Below are 18,457 nucleotides of genomic sequence, written 5' to 3'. Positions count from 1 at the left end.
ACACACTCACACACACACACACTTCAGAGGCCTGGCATGACTGTGTGGTATGATCACATACAGTATGTGATAGTCACTCTAAGAAATGTGTCCCCCTAAACCCTCTCCTCCCCGGAACTCGTGGGCTGGAGTAGAGCTGGTGTCGGGGGGCCAGTTGGCGCTCTCTGCCCTCCTCCTTCAGTGCTCCTGACCCTCCATGGCCGCCCTGCTCCTTAGCTTCCCGAGCCTGGGCTGGGCTGCAGGGCCCGCAGCTGCAGACATGGGGTAGGCGGGCAAAGGTCTCACTCTTGCGGGTGTTTCCTGGTCTCACACTGGCCGGCCCCTGGCCCCATCTGAGCACTGCTGGGGTACAGCGTCCCTTGTACAGCACAGAGTCGATGCTCAGCTTCCTCTTCCGGATCCCTCCTTCTGCTAACATTTGTGCTGTGGAATTGCCACAGGAGGGAAAGGGCAAGGTCATAGGTTACCAAATTTATCTGACCCAATCCCCCCTTTCAGGAAAAGCAAGAAATGACCCCAACACCCCCTTCCCTGGGAATGAAAAAGGGTTGTACTGGAACCATCTGCTTCGGCAGCTCCCCTGGGTCAGTCCAGCACTGGCCCCAGGGGGCGGCACCCACAATGTGGGGAAACACTTGGCTGGGATGCAGTTCCTTGGGAAATCCATGCAGACAGAGGAGGAGCCCTTTGATCCCAGTTGTAACAGGAGGGAAGTAGCGGGGGAGGGAGCAGACCTTGGCCAGTTCCGGACCGGCCAAGGCACCCGTGGCTTTGATTGATCCACCCTCTGACACGGCTTGTGCCATTTTCCCTCTTAACAGCGACAGAAAAAGAATGTCTGTGATCGTCCGCACCCCTGCAGGACAGCTTCGGCTCTACTGTAAGGGGGCTGTAAGTATCGGAGGAGTGTCTTGCGTGGCAGTGGCTTGTTTTGTGAATTTTTTTTAAAAAGAAAAGAAGTGGGAAATACAGAGCTCTGTCTACCCAGAAGACAGCCGCCATTGAACAACCTTCCTGCAGGTGTGATGGTGCTCATCACCGCTACACACGCGGTATTCCCAGACTCACGGGCACCGAGACCAGGCCGACTCCCAAGACAGGCTAGAACTGCCCCCGTGGGTCTCCAAGGTGGTAACACTTTCAGGGTTCCGAAAGCCTCAACTTTCTGCTGTCCGTCACCACTCGCTTGCTTTCCATTTAAAATTTTAGATGGGTATGAAGCTATAGGCCTCACATTTGCCGATCCACCTTTTTTTCACCCCCCTGAACCTTTTTAGTGACACAGTGATGAACTGCTCCGCTGCTAGCCAATAGGGCAGCAGTTCGAATCCACAAGCCGGTGCATGTGGCAAAAACGAGGCTCTCTGCTTCTGGGGAAACCCCATGGGGCAGTGCTCCTCTGCCCGACTGGGCCTCGAAGTGATGGAACAGGCTCAGTGGCCATGAGTGTGCTTTCGGGCTCTGCCGTGTCGTGACGTCCGGTCACATTTATCCTGGTGACCTCTGAGCAAGGCTGCGTGTCCGGCTTCTCTCTGTGTCCTTAGGAGTCTCTGACTGTTGTCTCGAGGCTTCAGGGGGGCTCCGGACTGGCCATAAAGCGGAAGACAATGGTGTTTCAGCCAGCATGGTGAACAGGACAGGGAGAAGCTTAGGTGCCGCCGACCGTCAGTTCCAGACGCAGCGGCCTCTTGGAGTAGTGAACTTTGCCTTCCGGCTTCACTGCTGCGTCCTGTGTTGGGATGCGGGGAAGAATTCATGCCTTGGCTTCTCTCCCCACACGGCTTCTAGTGGGGCTCTCATCCACCATTATCTGTGACCAACCAGGAAGCTCCCGGAGCTCCCGCGTCCAGAGTCTTTACTGGAGCCTCAGGGCGGAAGGCATGCTTGTTGGAACCATGTTCCTTCCCGCCCCCCGCCCCCCCCCTGGGGTGAACCATTCTGGCAGAGCTGACTCCCACCCCACTCACCTGTCTGGGAATCTCCTCACAGACTCTTCACAGACTCTTCACTCAGGCACGGCAGATGCCAAGGGTACGGAGATTCTCTTTCAGGAACCGAGGCCAAAGATCACGTCCTCTGGGTCAAGTTCAGTTCTCTATTCCGTACTCACTTATTTGCTCGATGATGGGTGACAGTCTGTCCCCAACCCCAAATGCTGGTCATGGGTGGTCCCCCAGCGATGAGTTGCACTTCGCTGGTGTTTCTCGGCGGGCCGGGGCTCAGAACCTAAAGACCTTCCTGGCCAGAAAATGAGGTTGTGCTAGAATTCTTCGGGATGTGCAAGCAATTCCTTCTGGCGCTTCCGAAAGATACTGCACACTGTGCTGTGGGTCTTGCAGATTGGGGTGTGTGATGAGCCCTGCCCTTCACGTCTGTAGTTTACCCAACATGCGTGAGCCTGGGTTTGAAGGCACGTGGCAAATCTGGGTTTGGGTGGGCACGTCGGCAACGAGGGGACGGGCTTGTCAAGCCCATGATTGAACCCAGCAAGGCAATCCATTTCGACGTGCCCACCCAAGTCGCCTCCTACACGTACACCAAACACACCCGTGGCACAGAACCACACTGCGGGCGCTTCCTGGGGCAGTCACTGAAGCCTCGCTCGTCCCCGTGTTTCCCTGTGTTACAGGATAACGTAATTTTTGAGAGACTTTCAAGGGATTCAAAGTACATGGAGGAGACACTGTGTCATCTGGAGTATTTTGCCACAGAAGGTAAGCCGCCGTTGGAAACATTGTCCTGTATCGTTTGGGCCCGTTCATGTTGTCTTTTCAAGCGCTCTTCACTGCTGCCAACCAGTCCCGGCGGGGCGCTGGACTGGGCATTGCAAGTCTGGGTGCTGCCTGTGAAAATCCACAGGTGCTTCGAGGGAGACAGGTGAGGCTGTCTGCTCCTGTGAAGAATTTACAGCTTCAGTACAGGGTCTCTGAGAGTCAGAATCAACTAGATGGTGGGCTTTTTGTTTTGTTGTTATTTTACTTCATTTCACTGACATGCATTGATACCAGGTGACTTCTGGCCTGGCTGCTAAAAGTTGTCCCTCGACCTACCGGCGGCTGTAAGACTTTGTGAGATTGAAATCAGGAGAGTCCTGTGAGATTGAAATCAAGAGAGTCCTGGTGGCATAGTGGGCTAGGTGGTGGGCTGTTAACTCATAGGTCAACAGTTTGAAACCACCAACCACCTCCGAGGTGGAAAGATGAGGCTCCCATTGAAAAAGAGCGAGTAGACTCCCAGGAAGAGTGACAGGCTCAGAAACCGGCAGGGGCAGCTCTGCCCTGTGCCATAGGGTCCCTGTGAGTCAGCATGGACTCGATAGTGGTGGGTGACTGAGGGTGTTCACAGGAGCCCTGGTGGTGCAGTGGTTAAGCACCTCACTGGGAACCAAAAAGTCATGGTCGCTTCCCTGCCCCACCCATGCCGTTGAGCTCTGTGGCCCAGAGCTTGCAGTTGGTCTAAGGACAGGATGGCGTGGGGAGCCCACAGTGAGCAGAAAGGGAGTCTTTGGAAAGGCTTTTAGACACCGTGAGGTCAAGTGGCCCTGCTGGCGAATGTGGTCACAGCCAGAGCCTTGCTCGGTGCGCTCCCTCAGGCTGCTTGGAAGTGTGCATCCTCCGGGTGAGGAGAGCACCCCGGGCTTTTCCGGGCTGCCTCAGCACAGACTTCCTGCATCTTCTGCTGCTGAGACCCATCTGTCGCATCAGCACCCGTGGACGGAGCCCATCCAGATAGGGACAGACCAAGCCCACTGCCACAGACTCAAGTCTGACTTGGAGCGATCCTGTAGGACAGGGCAGATCTGCCCCATACGGTCCCTCTGTGAATCTGTACGGGAACCAACGACCTCATCTTTCCCCAGTGGAGCATCTGGTGGGTTTGAACCGCTGATCTTGTGATTGGCAGCCCAGTGCTTAATTCACTCTCTGTGTACGTGTAAAGCAGAGGTTTAACGTACTATAATACAGCACCCAAACCTCAAAAGTCAAACCTGCTGCTTTCAAGGTGATCCTGACACCTGGAGGCCCTCTACGAGCCCCTAGAATTGCTCCATGGTTTCTAAGACGAACTCTTTTGGAAATAAAATAGCTTTGCCTCTCTCCCACGGAGTGACTGGTGGGTTCCATCCTCCAATCGCTCGGTTAACAACCTGATGTTTAACTCATCTTATCACCAGATTGACCCCCCCCCCAAACAAACAAACAAGCAGAACCACTAGACTAAACTGTTACCGAGTTGATGCCAGCTCCTATAGACCCTTTGGGAAGGGTAGACATGCCCCTCTTTGCGAGAAGGAAGCACCATCTTTCTCCCGTGGAGCACCTGGTGGTTTTGAACTGCTGACCATGAGGATCTAAGCCCAACATGTTACCACTATGCCAGGAGGGCTCCTCAGGAATCCACAGGAAACCAAAAAGATGTACGGAGTTGATTCCCATTCACAGCCCCACAGGATTTCCAGAGTTAAAATATGTATGGAAGCAGCCAGCCTCATCTTTCTCGCTTGGAGTCGCTGGTGGGTTTGAGCCACTGGCCTTCCAGTTAGCAGCCCAACGATTAGTCCAGCGCACACACCAGTGGGGCTCTATCCAGAGACTACAGTAATTTATTTAAAGTCTTTTTTTAGGTGGCAGGAAGGAGCCCTGGCGGCTTAATGATTACATATTGGGCTGCTTACCCAAGGTCGGCAGTTCAAACCCACGAGCCACTCTTGGGGTGAGGGCATGGGGGACAGATGAGAGTCTCTGTCCCCATAAAGATCACCACCCCCGGGGCAGTTCTGCTCTGTCCTCTCGGGTGACTATGAGTCAGAATCTTCCAGAAGGCAGTGCATGAATTTTCTTTTTCAGAGGGGTGAAAGTTGTTTTAAAGGCACCTTCAAGCAGGGGTCGCCTTGATGAGTCTGAACCCTCCCGTGCGGACTGGAGCTAGGGGGTTTCCACGGGAGATACGCTCCTCAGTGGCACTGCCCGGTCTCTCTTGGCTGATTACAGGTTTGCGGACGCTCTGCCTGGCGTACGTCGACCTCTCCGAGAACGATTACGAGGAGTGGCTGAAAGTCTACCAAGAAGCCAGTACCATCTTGAAAGACAGGGCTCAGCGGCTGGAGGCGTGCTATGAGATCATCGAAAAGGTACACGAGGCCGGCGATGTTCTTCATTAGCCCTACGGAAGGCCTGCCGCCTCCTGCAGAAGGCATTCCCCTGAGCATCCGCTGGCTACAGAAGGAGTTTGTCTTCTAGCTAGCTTCTTAATCAGCCACTGGGCTTCATTCCTTTGTCTGAGAAACATTGGGATTTTGATTCCCTCAGCTAGTTAAGCACGCATGATATCCTAAGGAGTCTTGGTGGCATAGTGGTTATGCGTTGGGCTGCTAACTGCTAGGTCAGCAGTTTGAAACCCCCAGCCACTCCATGGGAGAAAGATGAGGCATTCTGCTTCCAGAAAGGGTTTGTCACAGAAACCCAGAGGGGCAGGTCTGCCTTAACCTGTACGGTGGCTCTCAGCTGGGATGGACTCTGGTGGCAGTGAGTGAGGAGTGTGTGGCTAAAAGCCATGCCACCGACTTCCTGGTCCTTGCCCAGATGGTTCTAGGTGAGGCGCTCACCAGTTACTCAGACCTGGAATTGGCATGTTGTTCGGAGGGCCAGGCGTGGCACATGTGAAGGGGCTTCGTCGAGCTTGTGGCAAAATGCTGCCCGTTGTCTTTTCTGTCCATTTCCTGCAAGCGTTTTTAAGCCCCTGTGTACGTACTGAGCTTTTTTTAAACTTGCGGTTAGCGGAATAACTATTTTTAACGTGTCTGGAGGATGCGCTGAAGGTCCCTCGGATGTACGGACAAAAGACGGTTCACAGAACTCTTCGTTCATCTGGCAAAGCAGAGTTCCTGAAATCAGACCAGTGATTTCATCTGCCTGCTGGGAACATTCAGACCCACAGTGCTCCCTGAAAACTATGGTGTTGAAGAGACAATGGAAGTGTTTTTAAAAGTATATATATTTTTATATTTTCTTCACAAAACATTGCTCTCTTAGAGCATGCTTAACTTAGACCTACATTATTATTTTATTGATCTGTTTAGTAAACGTAAAAAATCTAGCATTTTATTAAAAAATTTTTTTTAGCATTTTCTTTTAACAACAGAATTTTATTCTGTTACTCGTTACTTCTGTGGTCTTCTTGGATTTCTTTCTTCACGTCAGTGTCTCCCAAGGAACCGGGCAGCTTTCGACTCTTGGAGTCCCTTCCCCCTGGGGAGCCAGATGTTAACTTTTTCTACTTCGTGTCAGACGCCATGGCTTGCAGGTTTTTCAATCTCTGAAGTCATCAGTGACCCCCCACCCCCACCCCCACTCCATTTTGGTTCTCTAGTGTCCCTGTGTTGGGCCGTACATTGCCGGAAGGAGCACATTACGCGATGGTCAGAAGACAAATGGCTCCAGCTCCCCCTCCTCCTTACTTCCGACCATCTCTTTAGCTGACCTTTCACTCTACGACCATCTTAGAAACCATCTCCTCTCTGATAGTTGTGCGCATTGATGGCGTGTGTCTGATAGTAATGAAGGCTGAGGTCTGAGTTAATGCCGGTGAAGGCTATGTGTCAACTCGACTGCGCCGTCGCTCGCAGTGGTTTGGCCGTTATGTAATGATGTGATCGTCTTCCAGTTTTTGTCATCTGTTGCGATCACCCTCCATTTTCCCATACCCTTGAAATTGACACAAGAACCTTTGGACTTTTGGAGCCTAACCAGGTGGAACAGTGAGCAGCAGGTGTACAAAATAGGTGACTTGCCCGGCCAGCGGCAGACAGGTGGCTGCCTTATGAATTAGAGGGCTTTTCGGTAGTTTGTTTGCCTGGATGAACATGAGGGGAGACTGGTCATTGTTAGCAGGGCTCCTCCGTAGGCAGATCAGAATGTCCCAGCCTGCAGCCCGGCGCTGCACATCCACACCCATGTTGAGTGTGGCCACAGACCTGGCCTACGGCCTTTTACAGGCCAGCCATGGTGAGTGTTACAGCTCCTATGATGTTTTCCTCTCTAGCAGTTAAAGTTTTTAATATTTCGACTCTGATCTGATAGATAAGTGCATCCAATAGAAATAATGTTTCCGTAGCTTAATCATTCGATAATCCTTGGCAGGACGTGAGTGGAAGGCTGGCGTGTCGTCAGTGTCCTTGGAGTAACTTGCTGTGCTGTTACTGCGCTGCCCAGCGACTCCTGTTCTATTTCAAGTTGACCATGCCTGCACCCTAGGAGATGAATGACACGCCTGGTTGACTCTGTACCTTCCGTGGCCCTGACTTCTTGAAGCGTTTTTGAAACACCATACTTGCAGTTATCCTGGCTGTCTTTGTTGGGTGCCATGAAGTTGGCTGTGACTCACAGCAACCCAGCTTTCAACAGAAGGAAACACTGCCCCGTCCGGTGCCAGCCGCACAGTCCTGGTTATGTCTGAGCCCATGGCGGCAGCCACCGGATCAGTCCACCTTCTTGCCAGTCTTTCTCTGTTTTCACTGACCCTCCCCTGTAACAAGCATGACGTCCGTCTCCAGGGACCCAGCTCTCCTATTGCATGTCCAATCGATAGCATGAATCATCTCACATCAGAAGGATTCATGTAGAGTATTTCCCAAAGTGGGAAACACCACCCGTGGGGGGTCGCTGGAATGGTCCAGGGGGGCTGCCAATGCAGGTGCCTGCTCGATATCCGGCATGATGGCAAATGCGTTTCAGGGCTAGTGGGTGTTGAGTCACCCCCACCCCCACCCCATAAAGGGAGAAATAGGCCAGGTATGTGTGGGGACCGATGCTGTAGAGGAAATAAGATAACTTCCCAGAGGGTTTCTGACCGACTTTATTATTGTTTTGGTTTTTCGGTCGGAGTTTTGTGATGCAGGCTGCGCTCAGGTGTGCCTCTGTTCACCTAACCTCCCGCCTTCTTCCCCACCTAGAACCTGCTGCTACTCGGAGCGACGGCCATCGAAGACCGCCTCCAGGCAGGCGTCCCGGAAACCATCGCCACTCTGCTGAAGGCAGAAATTAAAATATGGGTGCTGACAGGGGACAAGCAGGAGACCGCCATCAATATAGGTGAGCGACCTCAAACAGAACCTCCCGGGGCCGGTTGTGTCCTATGTCGTTTACATGTTGGGGAAGGCCCTGAATGACGGTCCCTTGGGCACATCGGCAAAGACACTTCATAGAACTCTTCAGTCATCAGGCAAAGCAGAATTCACGGAAACCGCAGGAGTGATTCCGTCTGCCGCCTGGACACCTCCGAGGACCTCCCTGGTTAAGGGACCCTGTGTCTCCCTGCATCGTCTCCCTGGGATATTTTATCAATTTAAGTCAACCGTGCTGCCTCTCCATACAGCCCTTGTTTGGGAGAGTTCTTTCAGACACCCCAGTTGTAGCCAATGCCAGCCCTCTGGCTTATTGTCCACTGGAGTTAGACAAAATAGACATTTCTGGAAAGGATTTCTGTGAGTGTGGAATCACCCCTCATGAAGCCATTTGGCCTTCGATCTCGGTCCTTTCAGCCTATGCCAACACCTGAGGCTAATGAGTAGGGGCTGATCAGACCACCTGGGAGCCCAGTGCCACCTAAGCCTCAGGGGACGTGATGTAACCCTATCAGGGCTGAGTGGGGAGGCCAGTAAGGCTCAGAGGAACTTCGTGGTTGGTGTTCGTGCATGAGAGGGTAGCACACCTCTTCACACTGTGACCAGTCCCATATATTACCCCTGTGTCTTCGTCTTTGTATCCCTCTGGTTCTAATGCAGTTCCAGCTGTAGAAACCCACATCATTGAGGAGATTCTGCCTCATGCTGTGCTTGGGTGTCACCCTGTCGGTTCAGACCCAGAGTGATTGTGGTGGTTACATCATCTGGTGTCAACTTGAGATGATTAAGAGGGAAGGGGTGTGTTTTAGTCTGTCAATACGGTTGCAGCTTGATGACCTCATTTGGAGGGGTAAGGAGAGAAATAGCTTGCTGGAGGCTGGACACAGGCTCACCCCTTGGGGGATATTATGGATGATGAGTCTGATGGAGCTACACTGATGTAGCCAGAGCTCTGGATCCGGAGGAGCCATGTGGAGACCCCTGACAGTGCTGAGATGCTTCCACTGCCACTGGATCCACAAGACTTCCCACCCACTGGCCTGTGATCTTCCTGCATTCAGCATCATTGAATGTGTTTTGTGAGCCTGAAGAGGACTTTATAGATTGGTATCAGACATATGGTCTAATATCGGACTTATGGACTTGACCTGGACTGGGCTGGGATGCTTTCTCAATATTCAACTGCTCTTGTATATAAAGTTCCCTGGATTTATGTCTCTAGTCTACCCGGACTAACACAGTGACTTTTCGCATAACAGAACAAAATACTGCCTGGTTCTGCACCACCCTCACCATTGTTCCCATGCTTGAGTCCATTGTGGTAGCCACTGTGTCCAGCCATCTGGGCGAGGGCCTTCCTTTTTTTTCGCTCAGATGAGCTTCCTAGTTGGTGACCACGCATGGGAGAGTCTGGAAGCTCTGCTGAAGCCTGTTCCCTTTGGATGACGCGGCTGGCATTTGAAATACCAGTCACATAGCTTCCAACGTAACAGCAGCACCCAAGCCACCACAGTGTGACGGACTGACAGACAAATGGTGCAGCAGGACACTGATAGGGAACTGCCAGAAGTTCAGGCCCAATTCAGAAGAGGACATGGATGCTGAAGTCAGATGGATCTTGACTCGCAGCAGGGAATACCTGCAGGATGCTTACTTGTGTTTCCTTGACTGTGCAAAGGCCTTCAGCTGGGTGGGCCATTACGAACTGTGGACGCCCCTGAGAAGAATGGGTATTCCAGAACGCTGTGCTCATTCGGAACGTGCACACGGATCAAGAGACAGTTATGCTAACAGAGCGGTGGGATACTGTACGGTTTACAGTCAGGCGTGAAAGGTGTGAGTCAGGCTTGTATCCTCTCACCACACTTGTTCAATTTGTACGTTGAGCAAATGACCAGAGAAGCTGGAATATAGGAAGAAGAATGGGACACCGGGGTTGGAGGAAGGCTTGTTAACAAGCTGCAGTATGCAGATGACACACGTTGCTTGCTGAAAGTGAGGAGGAATTGAAGCCCTTGCCGATGAAGATCAGCCAGGATTGTAGCCTTCCGTCTGGATTACAACTCAGTGTAACAAAGACCCAAATCCTCACAGCTGGACCAATCGATGGCATCATGATAAAAGGAGATGAAGTTGAATTGTCAAGGATTTTGCCTTACCTGGATCCACAATCAGTGCTCATGGAAGCAGCAGTCATGAGATCACGAGACATACTGCATCGGGTAATGATACTGCACAAGACATCTTTAAATTGCTGAAAGAAAGGATGCTATTTGAGGACTAAGATGTGCCTGGCCTAGCCCGTGGTATTTTCAATCGCCTCGTATGCATGTGGAAGTTGGGTCCTGGTTAAGGACGATGGAAGAAGAGCCACCGCGTTTCACTTGTGGTGCCGGAGAAGGATGTTGAAAGTACCATGGGCTGCTAGAAGGACAGACTGATCCGTATTAGAAGAAGGAAGGCCAGAGTGCTCCTGAGAGGCAAGGATGGCAAGACTTCTTCCATACGTTGGACAAATTGCCAGGAAAGACCAGCCCCTGGAGAAGGACTGGTCAAGTGGAGGGGTGGCGAAAAAGAGGAAGGTCCTTAATGAGATGGGTTACACAGTGGCTGCATGAATGGGCTCAGGCATGGGAATGGCGGTGAGGCCGGCGCAGGGAGTGCACTATTATTTCCTTCTGCATAGGGTCAACGGTGTGCACTGGGTCACTGTGGGTCGCACCTGAGTCGATGGCACCTACCAGCAACCACAACACACCTGCCACAACCGACTTTACAACGCTGCCTGTCTGATCGCAAGAGTTATTTCATTCCTTTGTTCACTGAGCAGAAAGTCACGTCTTTCTCTTGTGGAGTCGCTACTGGTTTCAAACTACGACCTTGTGGTTCTCAAGATGACTGCACTGACTACCTGAAATTGTTGTTCTCAGTTGCCATCCTGTTAATTCTGAGCCCTGGCAATCCCATGGACAACAGAACAGAGTTCCTGTTCCATGCCGTCCTCCCGATCACTGGCATGCTGGGGTCCACTGCTCTCCAACCTAGGGGCTCCCCTCTCGGCAGAACCAGCACTGTAGACCCAACCCAACCCAACCCAACCCAACCCACTGCCATCCAGGCAATTCTGACTCATAACACCCTAGTAGGACGGAGTAGAACTGCTCTGTTAGGTTTCTGAGCTTGTAGATCTTTAAGGAAGCGGACAGCCTCATTTTGCTCCTGCAGAGCGACTAGTGATTTTGAACCGCCGACTTTGCAGTTAGCAGCCTAATGCTCATTCCATGGCAACACCGGGGATCTTTTTCTCGATTGCAGAGTATTCTGTCATGATCCATATTTCTTACTAGGGCGCCTTAGTCTAGAAGCGCTGCAGAAATATGCCCACCATTGATGATCCTGCTAATAGTTGAAATACCAACGACCTTGCTTCCAGCAGTATAGCATCAGACTAACCGCTAGGTTGCTGTTAGGTGCCACTGAGTCAGTTCTGACTCACGTGGTCCCGCAGTGCACTGGAGTGAAACCTCTCCCAGACCCGCAGCATTCTCGCCTCTGTGCATCTGAGCCGATTGCTGCAGTCGCTGTGCCAATCCGTCTCCCTAGGCTCGTCCTTCGTTGCTCTGAGCCTCCATTTCACCAAGCATGATGCCCCTTTCCAGAGATGAGACCCTCCCCATTCCATCTCCAATTACCCAGAGTCTCGCCATCCTTGTTTCTAAGGAGCAGGCTGGCTTCTTCCAAGACCGATTGCTTTGCTGTTCACGCAGTCCATGGTCTTTCAGTCGTCTTTGCCAACACCATCATTCCAATGCATCGGTTCGTCTACACTTCCCTAAAACTTAGGGCTGCAAGGGTAAGGTGACCAGACGTCCCGCTTTTGGTGGGACAGTCCCGATTTTTCACAATTTGTCCCACGTCCCGCGGCGTTTTAAAAAAGTCCTGATTTTTGGAAAGAATGCACAAGCTAGGGTATATGGTTTTCAGCTGCCGTGTGGCTATTTTGCCAGGATATGACTTTTATCAATGGTGTCCCGCTTTGCCAATGTTAAACTCTGGTCACCTTATAACAAGGGGGCTTCAAAAAGTTGGTAGAATCAGAGGATTGGAGAGACGGTGCTTCTCTCCAATCCTTCAGAAGGTTGGTAGAATCAGAGGATTGGGGAGCTGGTGGTACTTCCACAAACTCTTTGAAGAGCCTGGTACTTTTTGCTCAGTTCCAGCAATATGGAAAACAAAGCAAAAATAAACAATAACACAACCCCACAACCAGGTAACCCCTCACGTGCAAAGAGAACGGCAGTCATGGTCTTTGATATTTCCCCAGATCTTGAATATTGTTCTTTCTGGACTAATGAGTGCTCTTCCTATGTACCTGTCCTCGGATCAGGAACCCTGGTGCCTTAGTGGGTTATGTGTTGGATGGCTAACCGCCAGGCCAGCAGTTCAAATCCACCAGCCACTCTGAAGGAGCAAGATGAGGCTATCTGCTTCCATAAAGATCTACAGCCTGGGAAGCCCACAGGGCACCTTTACGCTGTCTTGTAAGTTCTCTGGGAGTTGGAGCCGACTCGATGGCAGTGAGTTTTGTTTTGAGAGCCACCCTGTGCCCTTTGTCCATGTGCCCTGAAGAGGTTACCGTGGAACAAGCTGACGGAGCAGTACCTGGAAGAGAGCAGTGCCCTCTCTCACCACCATGCACCCACGTCATCTGCCCCCCGGAAGTCACACACGTACTTCATGCTTGTTCCTGCTGTTAGACGCTGCTTGCCAGTACCTGGCTAAGTGGATCATGTTCACCAGCGGAAGCTACCTGGCTGAAAGCCAATCCTGAAATACAAACGTGTTATTGTTTGCGACGGGGGCTATTTCACTCTCACGCCCCGCATGCTTTCCCAGACTGCTGTCTTTAAGGAGGGAGCCCCGGTGGTGCAGGGATTGAGTACCTGGCTCCTCACCCAAAGGAGGGAGTGGTGGTTGTTAGGCTGTTGAGTCCATTCTGATTCATGGACACCCCATGCATAACAGAAGGACCAGTGCCTAGCCCTGCGCCAGCCTCACCGTCACTGTTAAGATCGACTGCATTGCTACAGCCATCTAGTCGGGAGCCCTCCTGTTTTTCGCTGCCCCACTACGGTACCAAGCACGATGTCCTTCTCCAGGGCCCGGTCTCTCCTGACGACACGTCCAAAGTGCACGAGACAGAGTCTCGCCATCTTTGTCTCTAAGCAGCACTCTGACTGCACTGCTTCAAGAGAGACTTGTGTGTTCGTTTGCCCATCTGTGGTCCTTTCAAGAGTCTTCTCCAGCAGCATTATTCAGATGCACCGGTTCTTCGTGGGTCTTCCTTATGCAATGTCCAACTCTCACAAGCATATGAGGAGATTGAAAATACCATGGCTTGGTCAGGTGCACCTTAGTCCTCAAAGTAACATCCTTGATTTTCAGCACTCTAAAGAGGTCGTGTGCAGCAGCTTAACCCAGTGCAATGTATCATTTGTTCTCTCGACGGCTGCTTCCATGAGCGTTGATTTGGCAACGTGATTGATCTGATCCCAGCATCTGTGCAGCCATCAGCCCCAACCTAAGATCAATTGCGAGGATGGTGCAGGACCAGGTAGTGTTTCGTTCGGTTGCACATCAGGCCGCCACGCGTCAGCCTCAGCGCGACGGCACCTGCTAACCCTCGGATCTATGGCTGGTTCATAAGTCTCAGTACCTTGAGACCCTCTGAAAAATGGCTCCAGGGAAACCTAGATGTCCTGAACAGTATGAGTGGGGCCTTGGGGATACAATGGTGAAGCGCTTGACTGCTAACTGAAAGATTGGTGGTTCAAACCCACCCAGAGGCTTCGAGGGAGAAAGACCCAGCAGTGCACTCCAGGAAAGATTAAAGACAAAAGAAAAAAAACACACCCCAAAATCTCTGCCACCATCGAGTGGATGCCGACTCACAGCGACCCTGTAGCACAGGGTGGAATGACTCCCGTGGGTTTCCGAGACTGTGGATCTAGAAAGCCACACCTTTATCCCAAGGAGCAGCAAGCTGATGCTTTCAAACTGCTGACCTTCTGGATGGCGGCTTAACATGTCACCACTGTGCCCCCCACCCCCGCCCCTGGGTTCCTCCCAGGAAAGAGGACAGCCCATGGGGTCAGTGCTCCTCTGTCCCATGGAGTCGCCGTGGCTTGGAATTGACCACAAAAGCCAGAGCCCTGGCCGGGCGATGTAGGAGACGTGGGTTGGGTAGGGTCATCTACCATAGAATAAGTACATCATCTTCTGAAGACTGGGCTCTGTTTTTAGTGCCGTGGATTCTGGGGTATTTGGATTTCTTCGAATGTCGGTTCTGCACAGGTAGTAAGAGACGAGACATTCTCACCGCGTTCTGTTAATTTCAGCTGTAGATAAAAAAGGAATTCCTGCCCTCCCCTTCCTCCCACCAAGATTTCCTGCTCAGTCAGTCGCCCCATAATGATGGACTTGCTGGATCACGAGAGGAAAGTACTAGACCTTGGCGCCCATCCCGCACCTGGCCCTCTTCCAAGGTTCCACCGCATTCCGTCCGCACCCACGGGCCGTCGAGCACGCCACACCTGGCCGGCCATAAAGTAGCTCGCCACCTTCTCTACGTCGCGGTGTTAAGGGTTCTGTGCGACATTCTCTGAGCAGTCTCCCTTCATTTTCCTAATTGAAAACAAAGCAAAGCAAAGCACCCAGCTGATGAACCCGTGCACCCCTAGAATCCGTTCATTGTCCAGACAAGGGGGGCAAGGAGCTGCCAAGAATTCGAGGGGGAAAATGGAAGGAGAAGATAATGGAATTTTCTCACTAATTTTTGAAGCCCCCTTCAAGTTTAAAGGCTCAGAAGTGTCCGCAGCGTTATTTATCCCACATCCCCTGCACACGCGTGCGTACACACACACACACACACACACACACACATACACACACACTGCCACGGAAAGAAAATGACTTAAAGCGCTCTCCCATAAAATCTTTCAGCAGCTTCACTTGTCACATGGTATTTTGCTTGCACTGAAAAAGATAAACTCAGACAGCAAGCAAGGGTTTAAAAAATTATAGCTCACGCCTGCAGCTGTTGTTCACACACAAAAAAACCAGCGACAGCCAAATCCTGCTGCTTCTGTCACGCTGGCTTTGTGACGGGCTAAACTGCGTCAATGGTGGCAGTCCCTGGGGACAGGGGCCTTACAGCAGCGTAGGGCCCTGCCATCGAGTCAGAGGAGCTTCATGCTGGGCCGAAACCATAAAGTCTGCAGTCTGAACCCACCAGCCGTTCCTCGGGAGAAAGAAAGCTTTCTACTTCCATCACGATTCACAGCCCCGGACAGCCACAGGGGCAGTTTAACTCCAGTGATTCTTCCCTGTCGCCTTGCTCTGAGCCCAACACCGGGGAGGTGGGGGGTGGGGGAATTAAAGTAGCAACATCCCCTTTTGTAAATGAAAATAGGGGGGGGGGACTATGAGAGTCCGGGCAGGAAGAATGTGTTTGGCGAATTTCACCGAGAAACCAAGGTCAAGGGTTTCAGCCCCACTGTGTGCAGGAGCGCTGGTGGTGTGCGCTGGTTCCTCGTTGGGCTGCTAACTGCAAGGTCAACAGTTTGAAACCACCAGCTGCTCCACCAGAGAAAGATGGGCCTGCCCATTCCTAGAAAGCTTTGCCTTCCTGGAAACCTGAAAACTCAAGTGCTGCTCGGAGTTAGGACCGAATCTGTGGCAGTGGACTTGAGATCACATACTCGATCCCAGGCTGGAATTGTACTTGGTGATGACGTGTTTCACTTGTCTGCCCTTGTTGATCCATTGTCTTGAAGTGTTGAGGGGAAATTGGTGGTGAGGACCCGTTGTCTTGGTGGAAAGATTCTTGGCTCGGCTTTTCTCCGTGAGGTGAAATGAGATGGGGGGTTTGGTGAAAATCTGACAATCGATCCCACCCCTCTCAAGGGCCAGTGAGAGGCTGTCGTGTGATTTGAAAGAATGACTAGAGTCTCCACAGGTCACCTCTGTCTTGGGGGTTTGCCACCCCCACGTCCTCTACTACAGTGGGGACTTATAAGGAGACCCGGTGCCTTGTAAATCTCCAGGCCTCTCGGGACCAGCTATCTTTGCCCATCTGCCTCTGAGTGGACTGCAGAGTTTAACCATGTCTTAGGTCCGGCAGACGTATCCACCAGGAGGGAGAGCAGAGAGAACTTCAAGGTGATCCTATGGAGAGAAAACTGAATGGGAGAGTGGATGCCCTGGGCGTCATTGAGAAGGATTGGTTTGGGAATACTTTGTTGTCAAGCAAACTTTCCAAAATGACAGCACCCATTTACTTTATTTCATGGGAATTTGTTTTGAAAGGTGGAAGGAGAAACAATCCCGCCCATTACAACGACAACCCTTTGAAGCCTGTGGTGAGAGCCACCTACTGGTTTCAAAACAAAGGGAGGCTCCGGGCCTCGCAGTAGACATGTTTGTACTGGATTAGGTACAATGGTAGATTGCATTTGCCCGCTTCCACGAGTTTGGCTGTGCTGTCGGATAATCCAAGGCTTATCGTAATGTGTACAAGGCTGCGAAGGACCAAGGGAAATCCACAGAAAATCAGCGAGTATGTTTTCAGCCATTAGTTGCATTGCCCTCCCCAGGCTGTTCTGTTCAGGTTGTCAGGCTGCATAAATATCATCTTTTAAGTTTACTTTTGGTGGCCTGTCTCCCGGCCCTGCCCAATTCCTGGGTAGGGCTTACAACTAGCAATGGTCGGGCTGTGGAGGAAACTTGGGGGCGGAGTTCAGGTAGCATCTAAACACAAAGCGCCCATGGCAGGGCCGTGATAACCTCATGTGTTGCCTCCCCAACCCCTTTTAGGGTATTCCTGCCGACTGGTGTCCCAGAACATGGCCCTCATCCTGCTGAAGGAAGAGTCTCTGGATGTGAGTAGTTTGGCAGACATACTTGCTGTATCTCTAATGAACTCTTTATTTGGTTGTCTGTCTGCAATATGATTGATCATTGGTGCTTTTGCTGGAAAACAACTGCAAAGTTAATGTATGAATGTGTGGAGATATGTATGTTTGTTTTGTATAAGAGACAAATGTCACGGTGCCTCGGTAGCATCGTGGGTTACGAGTTGGGCTGCTAGCCTTAAGGTCATTAGTTCAAAACCACCAGCTACTTCTCATGAAAAAGTTGAGGCTTTTTACGCCTATAAAGATTTCCAGCCTCAGAAACCCACAGGGGGAGTTCTACTCTGCCTTATAGGTAGCTGTGAGTCAGAATAGACTGTATGGCATGGGTTTGTTTGTCTGTCGGTCTGTCTTACAGCAGTGTCTTTACCAAAAGAACACCTGAACAGCATTGTTTCCTAATGATGCCTTATTTTGCTCAGCTAGGATTCTGCCTTTAACACGAGAGGGTTTTGTTTGAGTCTGATTTCACTTTAGTAATTACATTTGAAGTGCGGATGGAATCTAGTACAATTTACATCAGGTCCAAACCCACTCCCTGCCATCGAGTGAATTCTGACTCATGGCGACTCTGTAGGGCAGGGTGGAACTGCACCTGTGTGTCTCTGAGTCTAGACTGTCACTGTTTTGGGGAGGAGAAAGCTCCATCTTTCTCCAGAAGAGCGCCTGGTGGTTCTGAACTGCAGACCTTGAGGTACTGATGGTTAAAACATTCCTGGGGTCTCTTTAAGTCAGATTGGACTCCGTGTCTATAGATTTGGGCTGGTTTTCAGTGATGGATAGCTCCATCGTAGGTAAATAAAGAGACCTGTAGGACTTACTGTCCAGGAGAAACTGTCTAAGGATGTTGGTCACTTGTAGGGAGTTGTTTGAATTTCATCGTAAGAGGGTACTTAGGCACTTCGTTCTGAAACATCCCAATTACCACGAGTTCATGAAGAAGTCAACATCCAGACTGTTTTGAGTATTTTATAGACCTCTGAGGATTTCCTGTGCTCTAAACCAGTGGTGAGACCAGGAGAGGGAGCTGATCTGAGGGTAACCGGTGACCTGTGAATGGTCGCTGTGAAGAGGTGAGCCGAAGACACCGCATTTCATCTTGGGAGATTGTAGCCCCAAGAAGCTCTCCCCCGCAGCGTACTTCAATGCCAAGGCCAGGAGCAGATCACAGGGCTTCTTGTCCTGGAGGACACACAGCACCATCATGTCCACGTCTGCCAATGGAGGAGGCCACCACTCCTAAGGTGGACGTCAAGACCTAGGGATTTATTTTTGTTAAAGTGGGCTAAAGGATTTCGATTCTTAAAAAAATACCATTTAGTAGGTACTGCATAAAAGAGAAACAACTTGGATATACATAAAA

At 51.2% G+C, this 18,457-nt stretch overlaps 1 protein-coding gene across 2 annotated transcripts in view; it reads left to right on the top strand.

Moving 5' to 3' along the window:
- LOC142461636 (phospholipid-transporting ATPase IB) overlaps window positions 1-18,457 on the top strand; it is a 481,622-nt gene that overhangs the window by 97,847 nt on the left and 365,318 nt on the right. For both annotated transcript variants that reach the window (XM_075563588.1, XM_075563587.1), the window contains exons 19-23: window positions 822-891; window positions 2,630-2,714; window positions 4,992-5,131; window positions 7,952-8,090; window positions 16,997-17,061. In XM_075563588.1, coding sequence (XP_075419703.1) covers window positions 822-891; window positions 2,630-2,714; window positions 4,992-5,131; window positions 7,952-8,090; window positions 16,997-17,061 — 499 coding nt within the window. The remainder of the gene's footprint in view (window positions 1-821; window positions 892-2,629; window positions 2,715-4,991; window positions 5,132-7,951; window positions 8,091-16,996; window positions 17,062-18,457) is intronic.

Source organism: Tenrec ecaudatus, chromosome 11, assembly GCF_050624435.1.
Source record: "Tenrec ecaudatus isolate mTenEca1 chromosome 11, mTenEca1.hap1, whole genome shotgun sequence".
NCBI lineage: Eukaryota > Metazoa > Chordata > Mammalia > Afrosoricida > Tenrecidae > Tenrec > Tenrec ecaudatus.
This window is presented reverse-complemented; position numbering and strand designations above follow the sequence as displayed.